The sequence below is a fragment of the Ovis canadensis genome, chromosome 2 (assembly GCF_042477335.2).
Source record: "Ovis canadensis isolate MfBH-ARS-UI-01 breed Bighorn chromosome 2, ARS-UI_OviCan_v2, whole genome shotgun sequence".
NCBI lineage: Eukaryota > Metazoa > Chordata > Mammalia > Artiodactyla > Bovidae > Ovis > Ovis canadensis.
Window position 1 is genome coordinate 113021849 of NC_091246.1, and position 27519 is coordinate 113049367.

General features: G+C 45.7%; 1 protein-coding gene across 1 annotated transcript in view; it reads right to left on the bottom strand.

The window, feature by feature from the left end:
• Positions 1-27519, bottom strand: part of ANXA10 (annexin A10) — an 89786-nt gene that overhangs the window by 25953 nt on the left and 36314 nt on the right. The window contains exons 2-3 of the mRNA XM_069576804.1: positions 16014-16095; positions 7456-7550 (exon numbers count right to left, since the gene is read on the bottom strand). Coding sequence (XP_069432905.1) covers positions 7456-7550; positions 16014-16095 — 177 coding nt within the window. The remainder of the gene's footprint in view (positions 1-7455; positions 7551-16013; positions 16096-27519) is intronic.

Sequence of the window (27519 nt, forward strand, 5' to 3'; positions counted from 1 at the left end):
ATGTTGTGTTAGTTTCAGGTGATTAAGCTATATGTTTATATATGTTTATATATGTTTATATATGTTTATATGTTCTTCTTTCATAATCTTTTAGGTTATTACAAAATGTTGACTAAATTTCCCTCTGCTATACAGTAGGTCCTTGTTGTTTATCTATTTTACATATAGTGATGTGTATGTGTTAATCCCATCCTGCTAATTTATCCCTCCCCCACATTTACTCTTGGCCGCCCCAAGCCTGTTCTCGGCGCGTGTGAGTCTGTTTCTGGTTTGTAGATAAGTTCATTTGTGTCCTCTTTCAGATTCTACACATAAGTGATGTCATACAGTGTCTGTCCTCTCTCTCGGACTTGTTTCACTAAGGATAATGCTCTCTGGGTCTCTGTGTTGCTGCCAGTGGCATGATTTCATTGTTGTTTATGGCTGAGCAATATTCCATATACATACCACACACACATTCCACATCGGCTTTACCCGTTCCTCCGTCCATGGGCATCTAGGGTGCTCCCATGTCCTGGCTATTGTGAACCGTGCTGCTGTGAACACTGGGGTGCATGTGTCTTTTTGCCGTCATCACAAAGCCTACAATAATACCTGCTGGAGAGGCTGCACTCAGCACCTGGAGGTCATTCCTGTCACCTGGCTGCTGCGTCCCTAGAGACCGCCTGTGGAGGTGTCACGACAGGCGAGCAGAGCCAGGCTCAGTTTGCTGGGGGAGGGTGGGCAAGATAGCCCTTCTGCACTCCTGCTGGGAATAGGAATTGGTGCAGCCTCTATGGAGAACAGCATGGAAGCTCCTCAGAAAACTAAACATACAACTACCATATGATCTTGAAAGCCAAGTCCTAGGCATATATCTGGATAAAAACATAAAGATACACCACTATATTTTAAAATTTAGTTGAAAAGTATAAATTTGTTGACAGCCACAAATTACCAAAATAGTCAAGAAGAATTTCAAACTCAATCTAAATTTCCTTATATAAACAAAAACAAACAAACAACAACAACAACAACAAAAACCCCAAAACTGGATTCACAAGTAATCCACCCTCTTTAATCTCTAGACCCAAGTGGAGTCACTTCATAAAATCTATAACACATTTTAATGTAGAAGTAAAATCACTTCTACACAATATTTTGTAGAAAGCAGAGGGTGAAAGAAGACTTCTCAATTTATGCAACTAATATTGTCCTAATACCCCAGTTAAAAAAAAAAATTAAATTCAGTGCCGTGCCTCGAAGGTTCAAAGGGGGCCAGATGGAAACGGTAGAATCAGCAACTCTTTGCGAGCCTTCCTCTGGCCCTCAGGGAAGCTGATTGTTTCTCTGCCGGCAGCTCCACCCTTGAGTTTATTACACTAGATGAATGGCCATATTACATGAATTTATGGCCCCCCAAGTCTGTCTCAGGCTTCCCAGCTGGCTCAGCGGTACAGAATCTTTCTAGCAATGCAGGAGAGGTGGGGTTGATCCCTGGGTCGAGAAAATGCCCCCGGAGAAGGAAAGACCCACTCCAGTCTTGCCTGGGAAAGCCCATGGACAGAGGCGCCTGGCGGGCTACAGTCCACGGGGTAAAAAGAATCGGAGACGACTGAGCGACTAAACAACAAGAAATGGCTTTATCACAAATGTCCCCAAATCTGGCCGAGTGCTGAGTGGTCAGATGTGCAGAGTTTATGGTGTACACCCTGTATAAACGAACCTGTAACAAGTTGGAGAATGAAGGAATGAACGTGGGAGGAGAAAGCCCTCAATTTACTGATTAAACGTAAAACATACAGGCAATGGCTTGGGCATGGAAAAATCTTTCATCTGATCTTCAGTCATTTCTGGGGCCCCTATTCCTTCCGAAAATTCGTAACAGCATCTTCCCCTTACTTTCCCTGTGATCGCAGTGGGCTCTAACCTGAACACCTGCGCGGGTTCCACAGCCCGGTGAGGCTCGGCGCGGCCGCTAGATGGCGCGGAGGAGCTGTGCGCCGGCGCGCGCGTGTACACATGTGCGTGTGTGCGCATGGCTGTAGCACACGGATTTGATCAGGGACCTCGAGGAAGCCAGAGCACTTCGGTGAAACAGGCTGCGGGTGGCGCCCGGGCGGGAGGTGGCCTAGGTTCAGTCACGGCGGAGCATCAGCTGCGCTGCGGGTGGCTCGCCTAGCTGCCCGGGCCGGTCTGCATAGCGAGGACAGCTCCCACCTCAGCGTGGACCTTACTAGACAGTGTTTGCTCAGGTGAAGTCCTTAGCATGTTTTCTGGCTGGTATGAGGCACTCAAAAGGTCTTTTTTCCCCAAAAAATATTAGGTAATTTGCTGTAGGTTTAAAATGGCGGGTACTAGCTGTGTTCTCTCTCCCCCCTTTTTTCTTTCTCTCCGCCCCGGAGAAGGCAATGGCACCCCACTCCAGCACTCTTGCCTGGAGAACCCCATGGACGCAGGAGCCTGGGAGGCTCCAGTCCGTGGGGTCGCTAAGAGTCGGACACGACTGAGCGACTTCACTTTCACTTTTCACTTTCATGCATAGGAGGAAATGGCAACCCACTCCAGTGTTCTTGCCTGGAGAATCCCAGGGACGGGGGAGCCTGGTGGGCTGCCGTCTGTGGGATCGCACAGTCGGACACGACTGAAGCGACTTAGCAGCAGCAGCAGCAGCCACCTCATTAGTTGTCTGTTCCCTTGTATTTCTCACAGCCTTTACAGTATCCAGTTGTCAGTGATGCCATGGCCTCTACCTTACGAATGCATCCCCAAACTGACGATTTTATGCCCAGTGACCCCTGCAGCCTCGCCTCTCGTGGTCATCGCTCCTGCGGTCAGTGCCCAGGCCTCAGCAAGCGCCCCCTGGTGCCCTCCCGTTTGCCCTGCCAGCACACCTGACAGGTGACCCTGGAACGTGCACATCAGCTAGTCACTTCTCTGCAGAAAGGCCCTTACCCACGCCAAACTCCAGGACGAATTACAACTCCTGTTGTGCGGCTTAGCTCAGAATATAGCAAACGTGCAGGTGTTTTATGTGACGGTCTCCAGGGCGCTCAATGGGCCTGTGGTGGTCACATCCCTGCCCTCACCTCCTGCTGCTGCTGTCCCTGCTCCCCACCGGCTCCACCCAGCCGGCTTCCTGCAGCTCCTGGGTCTTCAGGCCCCCTCAGCGCCCGGCTTCCCAGTCCTGTCACCCGTGTGTGCCTTTGCTGTCTGTGCCGTCGGCCTCCTTCATAGAGCCTGCTGTCCCCGTTTACAATATGCCCTGTTTATCGCCAGGCTTCATCTTTTCTCCAGGGCACTAGTTCATTCTAACATGGTATGCGTGCATCTGTGTGTTGCTTCAGTCGTGTCTGACTCTTTGCGACCTATGGACTGTAGCCCGCCAGGCTCCTCTGTCCTTGGAATTTCCCGAGCAAGAATTCTGGAGGGGGTTGCCCTTTCCTTCCCCAGGGGATCTTCCTGACCCAGGGATCGAACCTGGATCTCTGAAGTCTCCTGCATTGGCACGTGTGTTCTTTGCCACTAGTACAACCTGGGAAGCTCGCTGTAGTGGTGGCTCGTTTTTCAGGACATCAGAAGACAGTGCTTTCATTAGGGAAAATAGGTATCGAGTCACATGTTCAAGCAGCCAAACTTCTCAAGCTCAGAGCGGAGCCTTCAACTGTGTCATCTAGTCAGCGTCTTAAATGCTCTCTGGAGGGGCAGACCCAGCTTTGCAGATGCAGTCTTCTCAGGGTGCCTCTCCCAGCCTGACTGCTGCTCTTTCCTGTTTGCCAAAGACTCGCCCCAAAGGGACTCCGTGGGCTTCACGGCCTGGGCCTAAACTAAGCCGGTGGGAGGGCGCTGTTCAGGCGGATCTGTTGGCTCTGCAGGTGGGCGGCGCCGCAGTGGCTCCGACAGCGCCACTTAAGCTAAAAGTGACGTGGCGGTTCCCTTTCTTTCTCCCTTTCTCCTTTACCTAAATGTGTGCACTCAGGGCAAGAGAAAGGAGGATGGCCCGCACTCTGCTTGTTGGAATATGTTTTTAACTTCTATCGCTTTTCCTGCTGTTGTGAAAAGATACTTGCTATTGAAGCCATGTTGTAGACCTGTATGAAGTGTGACTGAGAAGTTGTCTTCATTCTGCCGACCCCAGTAGTCATCCTGTAAACACTCGGGAAATTGTATATTACATTATAAAAACGCTTGTGCAAGCTGCTTTGTCACTGTGCACTGGTAAGTAAATTTTTAAAAAACGTATTTACTTATATTGACATATAGTTGACTTACAATGTTGTATTAGTTTCAAGTATACAGCAGAGTGATTCGTTATAGGTTGCTACAAGATATTAAGTAGAGTTCCCTGTGCTATACAGTAAACCGTTGTTGTTTATCTATTTTATTTACAGTGGTGTCTATCTGTTAATCCCCAACTCCTAATTTATCCCCCCCAACACCTTTCCCCTTTGATACCATATGTTTGTTTTCTATGTCTGTGAGTCTGTTTCTGTATTCTATGGAGATTCATCTGTATTATTTTAAGGATTCTATGTTTAAGTTTATGTTTCAGTTATGTTAAGGATTCTATGTTTAAGTATATTCTATGTTTAAGATATTATACTGTATTTATCTTTCTCTGTTACTTCATTTGGTATGATAATATCTCTAAGTCCATCCATGTTGCTCCAAATGGCATTATTCCATTTTTTATGGCTGAGCAATATTCCGTTGTACGAATATACATATCACATCTTCTTTATCCATCCTTCTGTCATTGGACATTTAGGTTGTCTTATATATAAAAGTCATGTCTTGGCTACTATATGCTGCTATGGACACTGGGATGCATGTATCTTTTGAAATTAGAATTTCTCCAGATATATGCCCAGGAGTGGGGTTATTGGATCACAGGCTAACTGTTTTTAAGGAATCTCCATACTGCTCTCCACAGTGGCTGCACCAGTTTGTATCCTGGAGTATCACTTCAGGTGACCTTGCCCCCTCTAGGAACCACTGTCAGATTGCCCAGCCCTTCAGCTGGGGCAGTCCCTCCCAGCCCAGGGGCATGTTAGGTCCCAGCTTTCACTGCCCTGGGGAGAACTGCTTTGGGTAAGGGTCTGGAGTGCCGCGTTCCTCACACTGACCAGTGTGTCGGCGGTGTTCCAAGGCTTCTCTGTGTGTCTCGAGACTAGTATCAGCAGCTCGTCTCTAATGTAAAGTATCAAATAGTAAGAAGTATTTAGGGAATGTGCCCAGAACTGTACCTTATTCAGCAGCTAAGAGAGTAATTTCCTCTCATCTTTGTTATTCACGTTAATAAAAATCAATGGTTAACATACAGGAAATCTATCAGCTCCCCCACAGGAAGGGAAAACTAGCCTTGTCCAGGTGGAAGAAGTCATTCTGAACGTGAGCAGTGGGGGCGGTCAGGAAGCCATCCCCAAGGTCTGGCAGGGTGATTGGGGGGCAGCCAGAGGAAGAAATGAAGGAAAAGGGACATTGAGGCAGTTTGTCAGTGTTTTTTTTAACTGTTAAGTGTACCCTAATGTGATTTTTTTCCCCTCCTTTTTATTTACAGGCAGAGTGGACTTCAGTGAATGCAGTTCCTGTTCTATATCAGACCCTGGCTGGACCCGATCCCTGACTCCAGGAGGTGAGGGCTGAGGGGTGGGAGGGAAGGTCAGTCCGCACACCTGGCGAGGAGGGAGAGGTGGGGAGCCAGGCCTGTGCCCCGGCAGGAGAGGATGTGGTGTGGCAGTCTTGGAGGGGGGGGTTGTCTGGGGCTGCCTGAGTGTGCAGGTCCTGGGGGAGCGCACGGAGTCCTGGCCCGGCAGTTTGCAGACCTGCAGGGCCTCCTCTTGTTGCAGTGGGCAGAGCAAGAGGTGGCCAGCCCAGTGTGAGGGTCAGAGTGCAGATGCTGGGCACTTGGTGAGAGGGGTGGGAGGACGGGTTGAATTCGGTGCACAGATGGGTACTTTGCGGGGGAATCGACAATAATGCTCCTGTATTAAAGCGAGACAGTGGAGTTTCAGGTTTGGACTCCTCCTGCCTTCAGTTTAGGGATACCCAGGGTAAGGTCTTGGGGCAGCAGCTTGAGGGGGGGACCATTTCCACATCCATTGGGTACCATGTGGGAATGCCCAAATCGGGACCATGTGAACCAGGGACCCACGGCAGTACAAGTGACTAGGTAACTGACCTGATGGGGTCTCTCTGAGCCAAGGGGCCCCAGCAGGCTCCTCTGAGGGTCCTCAAGTTCCCTGGAGGCCTGGGGCCCTAGCACAGGGCATCTGACCACTCTGAGACCTTGGGTGTGTGGTAAGGCCTCTTCCCTGGAGGATCCGGTGTCTGAGAAGGTGCAGATGCCTCGTTTCTTAGTTTTTTCTTGGTCTGTTTTAGGGCCATTTTGTAGAGAGTGATAAAGTATTGCTTTTACCTAAGTTAACCTTATCTATGAAAAGCACAGATGTATGTAAACTTTTGGGATAAGAAGTTACTGAAAATGACCTCTCTTACAGCAGTATGCATATTACAGCAATATTGGGTGACTGATGCTGCAACTTGTATAGCTTTTATATTTTCTTTCAAAGGAAAACTACTCCGGGTATCATAGGAACATAAGAAAAGGAATAGTTTTACCTAGAAAAAAAAAAAACCCAACTGATTTCCTACTATGGCTTAATTCAGCTAATTTCATGAGCAGTGGTAGTTTTTAGATGTCATTCATTCTAAAGCAGAGAACACCTTTGTTTTGTGTACTGTCGTTGTTCAGAGCCTGAGGTTTGAAGATGGACTAATTCCTTAAGAACTAGTCTTACAGAGGAAGAGTTATGATGGTATTTCATCGATAATGGTCAGTTGACAAAAAGTAATTGCTATTCCAGGTCCTTTTGGACCGAAGAATTTTCATTTTTATTCTGTGGTTTAACTGCACAAAAAAAGGAGAGAAATCCTTAACGGCACCTGCATCGAAACCAGTGCATGATTATGTAAAGTATTCTGGATGGTTCTATTGCCTGAAACTATTTTTGAGCACCATTCTTTTCGAATGGTCTCTAACTGTAGATTTGGGAGGAAAAGCTAGTGGGGAAGCCACTTGGATAGAGATGCGGGTGAGGATCTTGGGAGAACTGGAGGGAAAGATCTTCTTTCTGGGCCTGGATCATTAGTCCCTGTGTGCCTTCCCTGGAGCTGAACACGGGGTGTTCCCAGGCAGTGCCTAATTGGACCAGCTGGTGGTGTTGGGCTGTGAGAGGTTCTACGCTACAAAGTGAATGATTTCTCAGAAAGGGCTGGTGGGGTCACACATCACGCACAGGCACTTCTGTTGTGTCTCTTTCCCACATTCTGTGCCACGTGTTTGAGGCAGAGGAACTGTCTCTAGTGTTCAATGAAGTCAGACACCTTTGTGATCAGAGACTGGAGAGCATACCAGACCCTGTTTGGAGGTGTCTCAGAAGTTCGCATGGAAACGAGAGGGGTTGGGGGGCTCACCCGGCTGAAGGCACCCAGGTAAGCCTCGGCAATCAGCAGCCTCTGGGTGTTGCAGCGCTGGGTCAGGATGTCAATCAGCAGGTCCTTGTCACAGCCTGGAAGAGAGTTGTATCGGCGAGTGAGTGAGTGCTGTAAGTGCCACGCTGCAGGTAGGGAGGGCCCACGGTGCAGCGGTCAGGCCAGTGGGCCAGCTCATCCCCTGGTGTTCTCAGTGGAGGGAGAAGGCCCAGCTTGAGTGGAAGTTTCAGGGTACCCCTGCCGTGGCCGAGGTGCCTTCTGTCTCCCCCTTTCCTGGTGCTACAGACTTTTGTTTTTTAAAAGATTCAATAAAAGAGGGGAGGAGACAATGTGGCCTTTCTCCCCTCCCCTCCTACCCCACCAGCAAAAGGCTTCCCTGTACTCCACACTGATCTGGTTTGAACAGACCCCATGTCCTTCTCACCACACGTCTCTGAATGACTTACAACAGATGTGCATTGAGAGGAAAGTCACTGCTCTGGTCCTGCCGGCAGCAGGTGAGTCCACCCGGGCCCTTGGCTTTTTTGGAGAAAGAATTTCCCACAAAAATGGGGTGAAGCAGGCACAGAGTTTATTGGCAGCACAGTTCGTGCAAAGCAAACAAAGAAGCAGTTCATGTAGAGCAGGAGCAAAGCAGAGACACAGACCTAGAGAAGAGAGCAGCAGAGTCCCTCATGAGGCGTGTGCCAGAGACGTAATTTAAATCACTCATCTGGGGCACTTTTTCTAGGGCTCTGTTCCGCTCTGGCCAGTTATCTTGCCTCTTTCCCCACATCTGACCTGTCCCAGGGCCCTCCCCATATATATGCTCATCTTTTAGCCAAGATGGATTGTAGCACAGAAGACTGTGGGAGGTTTGACAGCACTTATTATGATGTGAGAGCTGGACCATAAAGAAGGCTGAGTACTGAAGAATTGATGCTTTCAAACTGTGGTGCTGGAGAAGACTCTTAAGAGTCCCTTAAAAAAAAAAAAGAAAAAAGAAGAGTCCCTTGGACAGCATGGAGATCAAATTAGTCAATCTAAAGGAAATCAGCCTTGAATATTCATTGGAAAGGCTGATGCTGGAGCTGAAGCTCCAATACTTTGGCCACCTGATACAGAGTCAACTCATTGAAAAAGACCCTGATGCTGGGAAAGATTGAAGGCAGGAGGAGAAGGGGACAATAGAGGATGAAATGGTTGGGTGCATCACTGACTCAATGGACGTCAGTTTGAGCAAGCTCCAGGAGTTGGTGAAGGACAAGGAAGCCTGGTGTACTGTAGTCCATGGGGTTGCAGAGTCTAACGTGACTGAGCGACTAAACAACAACATTATGGGATGGTGCCCCTCCCTTTCTGACCCCTGAGGAGCCTTCTTGCACACTTGTGCCTGGTGGGGCGGGGTCTAGTCTCCCTGACCTCAAGAGTGACAGATGTGCTCACCCTCTCTCCTACTCCTGCAGAGCTCAGCTCCTGCCACTAACTCTGTCTTTGGAGTATCAGGGAAGACACAGCTCCAGTTTAACCCACCTGACAAACTTCAGCTGCTCTGCTCAGGGGCCCATCTGCCCCTTACTCAGTGCAGACCCTCCAGAGAAGGAAGAGCCTTGGGGGAGGGAGCTGTGAGAGGAAAGAATCAGGCCCCTGCTTGTAACAGAGGCTCTGCTCCTAGGCTCTGAGGCCCGCGCTTCCTCCTCGACCAACCCATCGACCTGGTAAAATGCCGGGATGTACAATCGCTGCAGGGAGATTTAGCTACAATTGTGGTCCGCCTGCCAGTGCAGGAGACATAAAAGATGCAGGTTCGATCCCCGGGTTAGAAAGATCTCCTGGAGAAGGAAATGGCAAACCACTCCATTTTTCTTGCCTGGAGAATCCCATGGACAGAGGAGCCTGGCGGGCTGTAGTTCATGGGGTCGCAAAGAGTCGGACACGACTGGGCAGATTAGCATGCACACACGCAGTCACAGTAGTGACCAGGAAGACCCCAGCCAGCCCTCAGCTTGACCAATATTTAGATAGACTTCTTCCTATCATCAGCCTTTGATCTTTGCTTTCCTTTTTTCTGAGAGCATTTACTTTGGAAAACTTGTGGTTGTAAATACTTTCTTTACTCCTTTGAGATGTAAATCTTCTCCCAACCACTTGCTAGAAGGCTAGAAATGCCTTCCTCAGGGCTTAGGACCCACCCTTTTGAGCTGTAGTTGCAAGTATAACAGTTGCTGTCCCCGGGCTCTGTGGCAGGCGGCACCCTCAGCACCACTGGGCAGACTTAGCTGTCCTCATTGCATGACTGGGCCCCCATCCTATGTCTTCTGAACCACTCCCTAGCTCAGCCCAGGGCTCAGACCTCGCAGGCCTTTGTCCCAGAGGAGCTGGGGCTGGTCTCTGCTTGGTAAGGGCATCCTGGCCTGTTGAGTTGTGTGTGGTATAATTTTTCTCTGACAAATTATGGAGATGAGTAGAAAAGCGAGTTGAAGTGCTGGGATGTTAAGCAGATTGTGTTTTGGGGATTTAATGCCATCCTGGAAATGCTGGGCTCATAGGAAGGTAGTGAGTCGGCTATGGAAACGTGCAGTGAGCAAGGGTGAGGTTTGGGTAAAGGTGGATGGCGGGTCTCTGAAGACCCAGTGTGGGGCGGGGTGTCTGTTCATGTGAGAGAGAGGGTCTGGCAGTGGCAGAGTGGAGGTAGAGGGGCAGAAAATCTTCTCCAAAGACTGGAATTTCAGATTTGTGACAGAAAGGTAGCCTGCAGTGAAGTGGCACCGAGCAGCAGGGTGCCCAGGCTCCCGGGTTACATCCTGGACCCAAGGTATGTGAGATGGTTCCAGAGGAGTCTGTTGACCGCGTGATCCAAAATGAATGTAGCTTTAATAATAAGTAGAAGGTTTTTTGGTGTTAACCATCTGGGGATGTCCATGTGTAGAGTTGTCTCTAGTGTTGTTGGAAGAGGGCGTTTGCTGTGACCAGTGTGTTTTCTTGACAAAACTCTGTGAGTTTTACTCCTAGGCCAAACTTGCCTGTTACTCCAAGTATCTCTTGTCTTCTTACTTTTGTATTCTAGTGCCCTATGGTGAAAAGGACATCATTCTTATTTATTTTTTGGTGTTAGTTCTAGAAGGTCTTGTAGGTCTTCATAGGCTTCAATCTCTTTGGCATTAGTGTTTGGGGCATAGACTTGTATATCTGTGATACTGAATTGTTTACCTTGGAAATGAACAGAGATCATTCTGTAGTTTTTGAGACTATACCCAAGTACTCCATTTTGGACTCATTTGATGACTGTGAGGGCTACTCCATTTCTTCTAAGGAATTCTTATCCACAGTAGTAAAACGATCGTTATCTGAATTAAATTCACGCATTCCAATCTGTTTTAGTTCATTAATTCCTAAAATATCAACGTTGGGCCTTATGAAGCATTACTATGAACAAAGCTAGTGGAGGTGATGGAATTCCAGCTGAGCTATTTCAAATCCTAAAAGATGATGCTGTCAAAGTGTTGCACTAATATGTCAGCGAATTTGGAAAACCCAGCAGTGGCCACAGAAGTGGAAAAGGTCAGTTTTCATTCCAATCCCAAAGAAAGGCAATGCCAAAGAATGCTCAAACTACTGCACAATTGTACTTATTTCATGTACTAACAAGGTTATGCTCAAAACCCTTCAAGCTAGGCTTCACATAATGACCCTAGAACTCCCAGATGTTCCAGCTGGATTTAGAAAAGGCAGAGGAACTAGAGATCAAATTGCCAACATCCATTGGATTGCAGAAAAGCAAGAGAATTCCAGAAACACATCTACTTCTGCTTCATTAACTATGCTAAAGCCTTTGCTTGTGTGGATCACAGCAAACTGTGGAAAATTCTTAGAGAGATGAGAATACCAGATCTCCTGACCTGCCTCCTGAGAAACCTGTGTGCACGTCAGGAGGCAACAGTTAGAACTGGACATGAAACAGCAGACTGGTACCAAATTGGGAAAGGAGTACGTCAAGGCTGTATATTGTCACCCTGCTTATTTAACTTCTATGCAGAGTTCAGTTCAGTTCAGTACTCAGTCCTGTCCAACTCTTTGTGACCCCATGGACTGCAGCATGCCAGGCTTCTCTGTTCATCACCAGCTCCCGGATCTTGCTCAAATGCATGTCTGTCAAGTCGGTAATGTCATACAACCATCTCATCCTCTCTTGTCCCTTTCTCCACCTGTCTTCAATCTTTCCCAGCATCAGGGTCTTTGCCAATAAGTCAGTTCTTCGGATCTGGTGGCCAAAGTATTGGAGCTTCAGCTTCAGCATCAGTCCTTCCAATGAATATTCAGAACTGATTTCCTTTAGACAGAGTACATCATGCAAAATGCTAGGCTGGATGAAGCACAAGCTGAAATAGAGACTGCTGGGAGAAGTATCATTAACTGCAGATATGCAGATGATACCACCCTTATGGTGGAAATGGAAGAGGAACTAAAGAGCTTCTTGATGAAGGTGAAAGAGGAGAGTGAAAAGGCTGGCTTAAAACTCAACATTCAAAAAACTAAGATCATGTCATCTGGTCCCATCACTTCATGGCAAATAGATGGGGAAACCGTGGAAACAGTGTCAGACTTTATTTTTCTGGGCTCCAAAATCACTGCAGATGGTGATTGCAGCCATGAAATTAAAAGACGCTTGCTCTTTTTATGACAAACCTAGACAGCATGTTAAAAAGCAGAGACATTACTTTGCCAACAGAGGTCCATCTAGTCAAAGCTATGGTTTTTCCAGTAGTCACATATGGATGTGAGAGTTGGACTATAAAGAAGGCTGAGCATTGAAGAATAGATGCTTTTGAATTGTGGTGTTGGAGAAGACTCTTGAGAGTCCCTTGGACTGCAAAGAGATCAATCCAGTCAATCCTAAAGGAAATCAATCCTGAATATTCATTGGAAGGACTGATGCTAAAGCGCTAATACTTTGGCCACCTGATGTGAAGAGCAGACTCATTGGAAAAGATCCTGATACTGGGAAAGATTGAGAGCAGGAGCAGAGAGGAACAACAGAGAATGAGATGGTTGGATGACATCACCGATTCGATGGCTATGAGTTTGAGCAAGATCCAGGAGATGGTAATGGACAGTGAACTGGTGTGCTGTAGTCCATAGGGTGGCAAAGAGTCAGGCACAACTAAGCAACTGAACAACAACAAGTAAGGTTTTTTCAGTTATATATGCATATTGATTCTGCTATCATCACACATAATTATTATAATGTGATTTTTGTTTTTATCCTGTTGGGATATCCACAATACACCTCTCTGAATTACTCTCCATTTTTCAGAGTTCATAGCAATTCTGGCTCATTTATTCTTCTAGAAGTTTTTAAAATTATTTTCATATGGATCTCAAAAAATGTTATTCAAATATCAATTAAAATAACTGTAAGCTTAGGAACCAACTTAGAGAAGTCACTAACATATCTGTTGAATTATTTCTGTGTTTTTCTTTTCTAAAAGACTAAGTAAACATTTGTATAGTTTTTGCAAATTACAAGAAACTTTATTTGGTTAAAATTATTCATATTTGTATTTCTATCAATATTTCAAGTTATATTATTTTTATTTTGGTCTTAACAGAATAATTCCTTAATGAAATAGATGATATTGAACTTTATGTGGACCTTGTGTCCAGAAAAATTATTGAACTCTCATGCTGCTGCTGGTGCTGCTAAGTCACTCAGTCTGGTCCGACTCTGTGTGACCCTATGGACAGCAGCCCACAAGGCTCCTCTGTCATGAGATTCTCTAGGCAAGAATACTGGAGTGGGTGCCATTTCCTTCTCCTGACCTCTCATACTTCTAATAATTTTTTACTGGATTACCTTGGATTTTGAAATTTGCTGATAATGTCTGCTGCAGAAACAAAGAATTTTGACTTATTCTTTAGACAGTATGTCATTTTCTCTCTCTTGTCCTATTGCATTAGGGCCAGGAATTTCTAAATAATTCTTACTTGATGGTTTAACAGAAAAGCATAGTGTAATGATCCTTACCAATTTTATGGGCTTGTATGATGTATGGTTGATTCTTGTTATTCATGATGTGTTTCTACAAAGTCAGCATGAACATGAATTAGTAAATGCTGAATGGTTGCTTCCGGGGAGACACAGCAAAACTCAGCCACGAGGTGTAAAGGGACACTTCCTCCACTTGTATAGTGTCTACACACACCCTACAGCTCACACCATATTATTGCTGAGTAAGGGCAGGGGCAGGTGGTGGAGGATCTAATTTAAGTAGCACCGAGGGTCCCACAGAGATTCGTTTTGTCTTGCGGGCAGTTTTGCCGTGATTTAGGCATGTAGGTCAAAGATAGTTCCCGTTGTCCAGGATCTGACAGGGATGGTCTGGAAGTTACATGTGCTAACTGAGACAAAATAAACACAGGTGCTCCGTGCTCTAAGCGTGCACGGGCTGGGGAAACAGCTGATCACAGCTGGGGCTTGGCAAGTGCACTGTTAGAGACCATTACCTGGGAGGCACTGCTTCTCCTTGGTGAACTGTTATACACTGTAAGACACATTTTATTAAAACAACTCCCTTTCATTTGCATCGGACCATATTTTTGCTTTCTGATTTTTCTAAGTATCAATAAAACACAGAGCCAAGCCAAAAATTGTCAAGTAGGATTACATCAAACTCAAAAGCTTCTGCAAAGGAAAAGACTACAGTTAACAGTACTGCATTGCATCGTTGAAAGCTGCTGAGAGAGTAATCAGTGAATGTTCTCAGCATAGTAACAAAAATGGGAATTATGTGATGAGAAGGATGTGTAAGCTAACCTTACTGGGTTAACCATTTAGCGACAGGCATGTCAAATCATCATGTGTACATACACCTTGATTACACTGTTGTATGTCAGTTATGTCTCAGCAAAGCTGGAAAGAACCCACAGTAGCCAAGGAGAACACTTGCATTTGTCATTTTTGGTTGAACTTTGCCAGGAGCATCAAGATGGCTTGACTTTCCAAGCATGTTGACCTGTGTCCTTGCTCTGTCACCCTGAAGCATGCCTGCGCTGTTACATGCAGAACCTCCTGGAATCCTTCAGCTAAAACACTGACAAGCAAAAAGCTGCAAGGGTCAAAGTGAATCTGAATTCTGACCCTAAAATTGCAATGGCAAGAAAACTGAAACTGTTGCAAAGAAAAAAACTTTTTTTCAACGAGTAGATTGCTCTGATCTATAGTTTTAAAGCAAAATATTCTCCAGAAGGAAGAATCCATCCATAACTTTCTGTTACCCTGCCTTTAGATTTTTCTAGTGATGATTGATATTTCAAAGGGCATGGAAGCAGTGCAGAGTCTTAAAGTGGACTGCAGAGCATATTCAAGGTCTTTATTATTTTCCTCTGGGGTCCTGCTAGTGGACACACACACACACACAGACACACAGACACCCAGACACACACATACACATAGCATCGCTCTCATAAAAGCAACCTTGTCTTCCAAGCTGACAGTTTGCTTTCTCCTGAAAGGCTTTGTATGTTTGGTGCAAACGTTCTGATGTCAGTGTTTATCTCCCTGCTCACCAGCCGTCTCCTTAGCACAGGCTGACGTCTCAGAGCTCTGTGTTGAATCTTAAAGATTAAATCTCTTTTCAAAAAAGACTCAACAACTTCCCCCTTCTCTCTACATTTCTTTCCTAAACTCTTGCTCGTTCACTGGACATGCACTTCTAAGGCGGGAGACCCAACCTCCCCACCCTGGGAGCTCACAGACTGGTCTGCAGTTGACAGAGGCGGACAGGCTGGGTGGGGGGGTGGGGGCAGGGCCGTGGAGAGGAGGCATCTGGCCTGATGAGTTTGGAGGACAAGGAAGGGCTATAAAGAGGAAGGCTCACTTGAGGGGGTTCTTGAAAGACAATAATTTGAATGTCGAGTGGATTGGAGAAGAAAACAGCCTTCCAGGTGGGGTGAGGGAACAGTGGGGTGGGGTGGGGGGTGCTGGGCCAGTTTGCAGGATGTAGAGGAGCTGCCTCCGGGAAACAGCAGAAAGAGGGCTGGTTTAGCCGAATATGGAGGTCGCAAAGGTAGCAGGCTAGAAAACGACATAGTGAGAAAGGGCGCTTATCCCAGATAAAGCTTTTGACTTAAGAATTTCATTGAGTAGTAGTGGTGAGACGCTTAAGAATTTGAGGGAAAGATATATTGATCAGATGTGCAATGGTGAGAAGCAATTCTGGTCATCTTTTCTATTTTTTATTCTATTTCTTTGCCCAGCTTTTTGTTCGAAGCTGTGTTTGCCTTCTGTAGGGCTTCCCTGGGGGCTCAGATGGTAAAGAATCTGCCTGCAGTGCAGGAGAGCCGGGTTCAGTCCCTGAGTTGGGAAGATCCCCTGGAGAAGGAAATGGCAGCCCACTCCAGTATTCTTGCCTGGAGGATCCATGGGCAGAGGAGTCTGGTGGGCTACCGTCCATGGGGCTGCAGAGTCAGATACGACTAAGAGAGCATGCACACACAGTCATAAAATAAGGTCAAACCACAGAAAAAATGACCCCAAAGGAGCTAGACATCCCCAGACTCACCGAATCCCTGGAGCGCGCCTCCCAGCAACTCAGCATCCAGCACGGGGTTGAAATTCGGAGCTGGGAAGATGGTACCCTGAACCTGATGGGGAGGGTCAAAGAGAGAGAAGAGTTGGGTAATTCTCACCACAGACTTCAGCGTGTTTTTCATATAAATAAAAAGTACATTATATATGTTTGAATTACTCTAAGACACACACATGGGTATTTTAAACAGATGTGTTACTTGTATGTCAGTTGCGGTGACTTTGTGTTCTTTTCAGTTGTGTTCTTTTCAATCCCCTGTTCTCTCCCGTATTGGGATCTAGAAATTGAGCAACTAGAACTGATAGTATAAAAGTGTAAGAATCAAATGTCTTCTTAGTAAACAGTAAGCATTTTCTTAGGAATTGGAGACTACTTAGAAACTGAAAAGAGAACTCTATTATGGGGCTTCATTCCATTTAAATGCTGCTGCTGCTGCTGCTAAATCGCTTCAGTCGTGTCCGACTCTGTGCGACCCTATAGACGGCAGCCCACCAGGCTCCCCCATCCCTGGGATTCTCCAGGCAAGAACACTGGAGTGGGTTGCCCTTTCCTTCTCCAATGCATGAAAGTGAAAAGGGAAAGTGAAGTCGCTCAGTCATATCCGACTCTTAGCGACCTCATGGACTGCAGCCTACCAGCTCCTCCGTCCATGGGATTTTCCAGGCAGGAGCACTGGAGTGGGGTACTGTTGCCTTCTCTGCCATTTAAATGAGTTACAGATTAATCCTTTGTCTGTTGCTTCATTTGCAAATATTTTCTCCCATTCTGACTGATGTCTTTCCCTCTTGTTTATGATTTCCTTTGCTGTGCAAAAGCTTTTAAGTTTACCTAGGTCCCATTTGTTTATTTTTGCTTTTCTTTTCATTGCTCTAGGAGGTGGGTCAAAAAAGATCTTGCTGTGGTTTATGTCAGAGCATGTTTGTCTTAGGTTTTTCTCTAATAGTTTTATAGTGTCTGGTCTTATATTTAGGTCTGAGCCAGAAAGAGAAAAATAAATATTGTATATTAACACATATATGTGGAATCTAGAAAAATGATACAGATGAACGTATTTGCAGAGCAGAAATAGAGACACAGATGTAGGGGATAGACTTGTGGGCGTGGGGATGAGGGGAAGGGGGACAAGCTGAGAGTAGCGTTGACATGTATAAATGGTTGTTTGTTGTTCCCCACTAAGTCGTGGCTGCCTCTTTGTGACCCCAGTGGACTGTAGCACGTCAGGCCTCCTTGTCCACCGTCTTCTGGAGTTTGCCCAAGTTCATGTCCTTTGAATCGGTGATGCCATCCAACCATCTCATTCTCTGCTGCTCTCTTCTCCTTTTGCTTTCAATCTTTCCCAGCATCAGAGTCTTTTCCAATGAGCTGGCTGTTCACATCAGGTGGCCAGAGGATTGGAGCTTCAGGTACCATGTGTAAAACAGATAGCCAGAGGGAAGCTGCTGTAGAGCACATGGAGCTCAGCTCAGTGATGATCTAGAGGGGAGGGATGGGGGGGCAAGGGAGGTCCCAGAGGGAGGGGTATATGTACACACGTGGCTGCTTCACTTCACTCTATAGAAGAAACTAATGCTACTCTGCAAAGCAACTGTATCCCAATAAAAAATGAACAGTGGGTTAGAAGTGGCAGTTACCACCACAGCTTAAAAACAAAATTCAGGGGCCCTTAAGTCATATTATAGAAAACTGAAATATTGAATCTAGAATTGAAATTCACAAAAACCTAGATGATGCAGGTAGAGTGGAGGGTTTTTGGCAGAAACGTGCAGGTGCAGAAGAAGACCTGAGCTTCTGAAGGCCCTCCTTTCACACTCTGTCGTGTGCCAACAGTAGAGTGACTCTGCGTCTCTTGCTTGAGCCTGAGCCAGTAGCGCTGGGCTGGGTAGGATCACACGCCGAGCAGGAACCGCCAGTTCAGGTGTGCTGAGAAGGGGAGCTCCCCCTGTTTGTTGTGAGTTTGCCCAGAAATGATGGGGAAAGAGCCTTCCCATGGTGACGGGTCTCTGGGTCCTTGAGCAGGCAGCTTCGCAGAGCAACTCTGCTGAACACACAACATTCTGGGGCCCCCAGTGAAAGAGCAGAAAATTAATTAATTGATGAGCCTGGTTTCTAGTCTTAAGAAACATGCATATACCACCGCCAAAAGATTAATGAAAAGATTTCGGGAGGAGTAAGAGCACTGTTCACCTGTGTTAAAACTAAGAATTAAATTCAATTTGTGTTCTACTTGACTGATATTATTAATAAGTTTTTATACTCAGAGGCACAAACGTGTCTGTGAAACATTCTTTCTAAATCCTATATGGACAGATGTGTGATTGAAAAATACGGACATAGTTTAGGACCTTAGGATGCCCACGCGTGTGTCTGCACGCCAATGTCCAGTTCACTTCTGATACAGTGAAAGTGAAAGTCACTCAGTTGTGTCCGACTCTTTGCGACCCCGTGTACTATACAGTCCATGGGATTCTCCAGGCCAAAATACTGGAGTGGGTAGCCTTTCCCTTCTCCAGGGGATCTTCCCAACTCAGGGATTGAACCCAGGTCACCTGCATTGCAGGTGGATTCTTTACCAACTGAACCACAAGGGAAGCCCAAGGATATTGGAGTGGGTAGCCTATCCCTTCTCCAGTGGGTCTTTACGACCTAGGAATTGAACTGGGGTCTCCTGCATTGCAGGCAGATTCTTTACCAGCTGAGCTATGAGGGATATCTCAAGCTTATTGGCGATGACCCAGAGCTTAGTTTTCTTGAGCCAACTCTCATTTCTATACACTGTTGCATAGGAGATGATATGAGTTTTATTTCCCTGTTCACTATCATCCCTGTGAGTGAGACTCTACTAAGAAAATAGACTTTGATTCTTCTTTCAGTCACTAAAGTGAGTTCAGAAAGCAGACTCTAAGGTAAACTCCTAGACTGAATTATCTTCACCTCAGCTGTTTTCTTTTGAATCTTATAATCCTAGAGCAATGTAAGATTTAAACTTTTGAAAGACAAGCCCTGCCTTTAAATGTGAAATTTATTCTCTGATCTTTGTCACTGTCTTTTACTAAGTCCCTTTCGTCTGCATAGCTTTTTCTCAGTTTTTTTGTTGGGAAAACTAAAGGCTCGTTGAGGCATGTTCATTGTAGGAGTTAGAAGGCTGTTGCACAGGTCTTGGGTGATGGTGCCATTCATTGCCAGGTGACCTCGGTCTTGCTGCAAGCTCTCAGACAAAGGACTGTCTTACTTATTTATTTTTTAATTCATGGGAGTATAATTGCTTTACAGTGTTTTGTTAGTTTTTGTTGTACAATGAAGTAAATCAGCTACATATATATACATACAGCCTCTTGAACCTCCCTCCCAGCCCCCATCCCACCCCTCCTGGCCGTCACAAAGCACTGAGCGGAGCTCTCTGTGCTTCACAGACATTTCCCACTGGCCGTCTGCTTTACACGTGGTAGTGTTACATGTGTCAGCCCCAGTCTCCCAGTTTGTCCCTGTCTTAAAAGTGTAAAAGAGGAAATGTATTTGGGAAACAGTGAGACATATTGTCACATATGTGTAAGTAGCCTAGGCCATCTCATCTCTGAAGGTACAAATGTCCATCACAAAGCAGAGCATTTCATTCCTGGCTGGACTAGGGTCCTCCAGAATTCCGACTGGAGTGAGTGCTATAAAATGAAACTATTCATATATTTTGCAAAAGAAACAAAAGGCACACACACATACAGAGCTCTAAAAGTAATACATAAGGAAAGTTGCTGTTCAGTCGCTAAGTTGTGTCTGACTCTTTGTGATCCCACGGACTGCAGCAAGCCAGGCTTCCCTGTCCTCCACTATCTCCTGGATTTTGCTCAAACTCATGTCCATTGAGTCAGTGATGCCATTCAACCATCTCAACCTTTGTCGCCCCCTTCTCCTCTTGAACTGTCTATAGTGATTTGTTAGACAAAATTTGTATGAGAAATAAAAATCCACAGTTTTTTCTTCATAGTTTTTTTAAATCCTCACACAGACTACTAATACAACATATTTTTACCATATAATGCAAAAATTCTTTCTTTCTGTTTGCACTTCTCATCTCTTGCCACTTAAAGTACTCTCCTTATCTATTCGTCTTAGAAAACACTAAAAATGTTTTAGAAGTAAATTCAACACTAAAAGTAAAAAAGAAATTGTGAATGGTCAGTAATTCAAACGACAGTTTTCTAGTGAGCTCTTGTCATTCATGCCCATTTAGATAGCATATTAAATCGTTATATTCATTTCATATCAATTATTGTGTTTCAGTTAAGCTGGAGTCAGCAACATTGTTTCATGTAAGGTACCTACTTAGGGTTCTTTGGAATGCTGGCCTTGTCATTTAATGGTCATATTTCCTTGTTTCATTGAGAAGTAACTGACATGTGGCATTGTGCACAACATGGTGTGATGTCTGTGTGTGCTGTGAAGTGCTCCCCTCAGTGCAGTTAGTTGGCACATCTGCCACCGTTGTTTAGTTGCTTCAGTCGTGTCTGACTTTGGGACCCCATGAACTGTAGCCTGCCAGGCTCCTCTGTCCATGGGGTTCTCCAGTCAAGAATACTGGAGTGGGTTGCCATGCCCTTCTCCAGGGGATCTTCCCAACCCAGGAATCGAACCGGCATCTCTAATATCTTCTGCATTGGCAGGCAGGTTCTTTGCCACTTGCACCACCTGGGAAGCCCAATAGAGATTGTAGGGGTGTCTAATTCTGAGTCCCCTGGCAGGTATAATGCGCACCTGAACTGAAGCAGATGGCGTGTTCTTGATGAATACAGATCACTTATCTGACCAAGTGTAATTTTACTTACTGATTTTTGAGGTCTATTTTAAGTTAACCCAATCACTGTAATTTAACCTTCTGAAAGAGAGAGAGACCGTTATGTTAGGTATTTTTCAGCATGTATGCCTCTTAAAGTGAAGTCCCTTTTTATATATGTGTTCCTAATTTGTTCACATCTTAGAGCAAATTGGAAATTTTGAAAAAGTGGACACTTTCCAATGTGACATAAAAAATAATGCATCTATGATAAAATTTTTTTTGCCTTGAAAATGGACAGATTTAGACATAGTGTCACTTAAAAATAAGTCCTAATGCCTGTCATTTCCACTTGAATTCTTACCACAAGGTAAGCAGAATATGATCTTCATTTCTACTCATTTGTGAGTTTAGATTTTGACAAAGGAATGAAACATACTCCCTTTTAAAAAGACAGAACAAACTGCCTCAGCAATTCACTATGCAGAAGGTTATGAGTAATTTGTAAATTTAAAATTGTTTCCAGAACCTACTCCCCTGAGTGAATAATGAATGGATTTCTTCAACTGACAGAAGAATTTCAGAATTATTATCTGGAACTGAATACAGACTGGAAGACTCACAGATGGCTCATGAAGTTGATAAAAACATCTTAAGCCAATAGGTGCATGGATCAGTGCGTATTTCATCTCTTCACAGCTGACCTAGGGGCCAAGATCCGTAAACCCACGTTGCTCCTTATTCAGCACCCACTCTTAAGTCCTTTCTCTCCTCTGCCTTTTGCGTCAACCGCACACTAACCACCTGGGAGCCTCAAGAGTTTCGGCTCTGAAATGTCAGCTGGCCTGATTGGCGCCTGCCAGTAGGTGGGTTTCAGTGAATGACTCAGCGTAGTTTCAGTGTCATAGGGATCCCTAGATCTCCAGGGAACTGAGCATTTTTGGAGCCCTGTGGGAAACCCTTCAGGAGTCCTGGGTCTTCATTCATGGGCATATTGTCACCTTTGGGGCACTGGTCCCTGGTCTCCACTGACTCAGTTCTGAACACCCTGCACCCACTCACCTGTCACTCCTGTCTGCAAGAACGTTCTGAACAATTTCAGTGGCTTGGAGGCAAACCACACCATGGGGTGATTAACCCGCTGTCTCCCACCTTGCAGGAGCGTGTCCTTCAGCCCCTCTGCTCCTGGCAACACCTTCCTCAGGTCCCCTTATCTCAGCCTCTGCTCCTGCTTCCTTGATGCTCCTCCCTCCCCCAGCATCCCCCCCCCCCCCCCCCCCCCCCCCCCCCCCGCCCACACACACCCAGCGAGCTGTCCCCGCAGCCAGAGAGGTCCCTTGCGGGTCAGACACACCGTCTATCCTTCTGCCTCAAGTGCCCCCGCCCAGAGCCGGGTTTCCCATGCTAGTTTTCTGCTCTGGTGCACAGTGGGGATGCTGTTCACGTGAGAGAAACATCCCGGGACACTGGGATTTACGCACACAACCTCTGGGGCTGGCCTGAGCACGCTGCAGGGCGTCAGCAGAGCATGTCCTCACACCCCGGGGGCAGAGCAGAAGTGTGAGGGGTAGAGCAAGAGCCTGAACCTCGGTGCATCAGTCAGTGTCCACGGCGACTCTGCCCGTGACTGAGAATAGACCAAAGTCCAGAGGTTTCAACCGCGTGAGCAGAGCTCTGCGCACCATTCCAGGCTGTCTGTGGCGGTTCCTGCCTGACTTCCTCTCTCCTGAACCTCTCAGCTCCCGCACACAACAGCCCCACGCTGCAGCCCTAGGGCACTGCTGTCACCCACCCGTGCCCACCTCCGTACCCACTCCCATCCCCAGACTCCTCCGTGACTCTGGGGAGCGTCCACTCAGGATTTGACTGATGGCTTCAAGCCACGAGTAAAGGAGTCCCTCCTGACGTTCCCTTCCCCCCAGGAGTGTCTGCGCCCTTCGAGTACAGCCGTGTGCCATCCCTTGCCAGTGGTTGGTACCCCATCAGGAAACGATCCTAATTCCCTCCTTCCTTCAAAATACCAAGAGAAAGCCACCCCTGCAGCGCTGTGCAGGACCCTGGCTACATCCCAGATACTCAGAGTGACGGAAGCACACACCCAAGCTGGGATCAGTGGGCCGGAGCACTGCGGCACAGAGGGAAATGTTCCTCTCAACTCTCCCGGAGTTCCCAGAGCACCAAGTCTCCGTAACTGGACTCCCTGCATTTCGCTGAGGATGGACCTGAACTTGACTGGTCGTGCAAGGCTAGAGACTGAACATTCTCATGAATAAAGGAAGAATATTTGGATTTCCAGGCGTCAGTTTAGGAAGAGACACAACAAGTCACGAGAATGGAGGTGACCCAGAATTACACTCTTTCCTCCCAGACTCTGGAGTCAGCCCAGATTGCGCCTGTACTGTGGCGCTTTCCCTGATTTTATTGTATATTGCCTGTGGCTGACTTTTGTTATTAAACATGGCCTTGCTTTTTTTGCATTTACCTTTTCCTCCAAATTTTCAGTTTCTGCAGGGCAGTGACACTTCCTGCTTTTCAGAGCATTTAGGGCAGCACCTTATTCAGGAAGTGGGCCCTGAGGATGTTTGTAAAATGCTAATTAGAAAAGGGTATGGACCCAAAGGCATCTGCATGCATCTCCCAGCTTCAGAATCCGCTCTTCACACAAGCGGGCTGTGCTCCGCCCCCCTTCACCCGGGCTTCCTGGGTGACTGGGGTGTCAAGTGTTTCACAGGTGAGGAGGCGCTGGGGCCCAGTGAGTCGTGTGTCAGGAAGCCCACACTCAGCTCCAAATTTACCTTCCTGGCTGGTGCTGTTTCCATTAGAGCTGGAGTTGATGTAAAATAAAATAACATGTACTGTTGAGGCCCCTTATTCATTTCTTTTTGCCAGGGAAAATGTCCCTATTTGCAAAGGTTTCTGTGGGTAAAACCAAAACTCTAAAAGCATAAATTCTTACTCTTAAGCCAGTTCTAATAGAACAAGAAAGGGGTGTGTGTGTGTGTGTGTGTCTGTGTGTGTGTGAAGGAGGGGTTGAGGAAATTAGAGAAAGACAGCCAAAAATAGATCCAGTGGCTGGGCCAGTGACGTGCATTTAAGAACAGAACGTCTAACAGTGACCTCACAAACCGCGTTAGTCACTCAGTCGTTGTCTGACTCTTTTGCGACCTGACTGTAGCCCACGAGGCTCCTCTGTCCATGGGGCTCTCCAGGCAAGAATACTGGAGCGGGTTGCCATGCCCTCCTCCAGGGGATCTTCCGAACCCAGGGATTGAACCTGGGTCTCCTGTGTCTCCTGCATTGGCAGGTGGATTCTTTTTTTTTTTTTTTAAGGATAATTGCTTTACAGAATTTTGTTGTTTTCTGTCAAACCTCAACATGAATCAGCCACAGGTATATATATATATATATATCCCCTCTCTTTTGAACCTCCCTCCCATCTCCCACCCCATCCTACCCCTCTAGTTTGCTACAGAACCCCTGTTTGAGTTTCCGTAGCCATGCAGCGAATTCCTGTTGGCTGTCTATTTTACATAGTTTCCTTGTTTGTATGTTACTCTTTCCATACATCTCACCCTCTCCTCTCCTCTCCCCAAGTCTATAAGTCTATTCTCTATGTCTGTTTCTCCATTGCTGCCCTGTAAATAAATTCTTCAGTACCATTTTTCTGTACTCCCTGTATGTGTGTTAGAATACGGTGTTTATCTTTCTCTTTCTGACTTGCTTCACCCTGTACAATAGGTTCTAGGTTCATCCACCTCATCAGAACTGACCACTGAACTCACCTGGGAAGCCCAAGGAAATATGCATCTAGCATGTAATAAAAATAAAGCTTCGTGATCTGATGACTACCATAGCTCCTGATATTAAGATGTGCTAAGTCATTTCAGTTGTGTCTGACTCTATGTGACACTATGAACTGTAACCCGCCAGACTCCTCTGTTCGTGGGATTCTCCAGGCGAGAATACTGGAGTGGGTCACCATGCTCTCCTCGAAGGGATCTTCCCTGATATTAAGATCAGTTCAGTTCAGTTCAGTCACTCAGTCGTGTCCGACTCTTTGCATCCCCATGAATCGCAGCACACCTGGCCTCCCTGTCCATCACCAACTCCCCGAGTTCACTCAGACTCACGTCCATCGAGTCAGTGATGCTATCCAGCCATCTCATCCTCTGTCATCCCCTTCTCCTCCTGCCCCCAATCCCTCCCAGCATGAGTCTTTTCCAATGAGTTAACTCTTCGCATGAGGTGGCCAAAGTACTAGAGTTTCAGCTTTAGCATCATTCCTTCCAAAGAAATCCCAGGGCTGATCTCCTTCAGAATAGGCTGAGTTATATTCTGAAATTGATGCAGAAGTGTTTATGACTATGAACCGATTACTAAATTAGTTTCTGTAAGATCTGTACAACTAGTAGATGGATGTTAGGAGTTTAAGAAAAGGATGGAAGAACCTGGATTCAACCACACGGTCTCTGATGATTGTGGTCCAAGAGTGTCTCCCTTCACAGGACTTTATATTTTGAGGAAACAGTTATGAAAGAAGATGTAACTGAAGATAACTTTATCTGAATAACAGGTATTGTGAACATTATCTTAATAGTATGTAATAGAACATTATAAAACTTACCCTCTTCAGAATGAATTGATGGCATCAAGTGACTGCTTTCTCTTGAAGCCTCAAAATATTCAATTCTTAATCCCAGGAATCTAAGATGCTCCCATGTTTGTAGGTGTGATTAAGTGAAAGGGTTTGAAGTGGAGAGTATCCTGGATTATCTGGGGGCCCTGAATATAGCCCTACCTATTGAGGCAGAGGGAGATTTGACTACAGCAGATGACATGAAGCTGACAGCAAGCTGCCGCGATGCAGGCTGTGAGGATGAAGGAAGGGCACTTGTGCAGGGAGGTAGGTGACTTCTAGCTGCTGAAAGGGCAAAGAGACCCCGTTCCTAGAGGCTCCAGGAGGACCCAGCCCTGGGCACAGCAGCCTGGTGAGACTGATTTCAGGTTCCTGACTTCAGAGCTGTCAGAGGATACACTGGTATTTTCTCCAGCTTTCTGATACTTTGTTACAGAAGTAACACAAAATGAAGGCTTCACCTTGGAATCCTCCTGTGCCTGTGTCCTCCCAGCCTGAACTCTTATCTCACGAACTTGCTCAATCCATTAGGAACCCCAGCCGCTCGTCAAATGATACCCTGAAGCCAGCCCCCCGAATTCATAAATATCCAGCCTTCCCCTGCACCCCGAGATGCTGTTAAGACTGTCAGCGTAGAACTTCCCCTTCTATTCAATCTGCTTTATTGTTGGAGTGCTTTGGTGCCATTTCTAGGAAGCCCGCATTTGATATGATACAATGAGGAAATCTGAAATAACATTCTGTCTGGATGAATAAAAGGCAATGGGTTATTACTGTTTTGTAAGTAAATAAAGACTGTCATTGAAGTTACCAGAAAGACTAGGTTTCATAGTTTAAAAGATCTTGGAAGGATTTCATGTGACTGATGCCAATTAATGACGATTGTAAGAAGATTATTGCTATTTGGAAACTCTGTTCAGGGTCTTTCAGAATAAACAGAAAAAAGACATAGGGTTGAGATTATGAATTACAGAAGAAACAATAAGATATAGAGACATAATTTAGGACATTATATTTAATGTATACATCCCTAGGAGAGAGCATAACTATGGAAGAAAAACAATAATAAGAAATAACAAAATAAAACTAATAAATAATATAATCATAATAAATACATAACAATAGCAAAATAATATATCACTATATAAAATAAAAGTAAAATAAAATAATTAAAAATAGAGAGAAATGCATCATAAAAAATTCAAGCAGTGAAAGGATCACATCCTTGTGATAAAGAAGGACCATCTTGTCTCAGGGAATACTAATGAAAAATATCAAGGTCAGCACTTAAGGGACAACATTTATACATATTCCAGTTGCTTACAAGGGACATAATCAAATTGGAATCCGAATTCTCCCTCATAAAATTAAATTTTAGAAGGCATTTATTTGATCAGCCTTTCCAGACTTCAGAGGAAACAATTGAGGATTCAAAGTTTTAAACCCAGTGACCTATAAATTGAAAGAAAGGGCAAAAGAAGAAGTTACCACTTACATACCCTTTTCAAATCATAGTAAGAATGATTCAGCCCAGTAAAGCTGACAGTGGAAGGAAGGAAGTGATGTGAAGAACAGAAGTAATTCCATACTCTTAGCACCTCAATCCAGAAATAATGGCACCCTCTGAGTTTCCAGTATGTCTCAAGAGTCATGGTAATTTATGCCTTTTCTAACTCCCAGGAATGGAACAATCAGAGGTACACACAAGATGCGTGAAACTTAGGTCACTTTCTGTTCAAGATCACAAACTTCATGATGGGTGCAGACTGGCACCCACTCCAGTCTGAATCCACCCTTCCCCTCTGTGTGCTTTTAAAATTTAATTTATATTGGAATATGCTTCATACACAGTGTTGGGTTAGTTTTAGGAACAGCGAAGTGGTTCAGTTATACGTATGCATGTATTCATTCTCTCAGATTTTTTCTTCATTTGAGTATTAGGTAGAGTTCCCCTGTGCTGTACGATAGGTCCTTGTTGATTTTCTCTTTTATACATATCAGTGTGTATGTGTCAGTCCCAAGCTCCTAATTTACCACTATCCCCAATGTTTCCACTTTGGTCACCTTAAGTTTGTGGG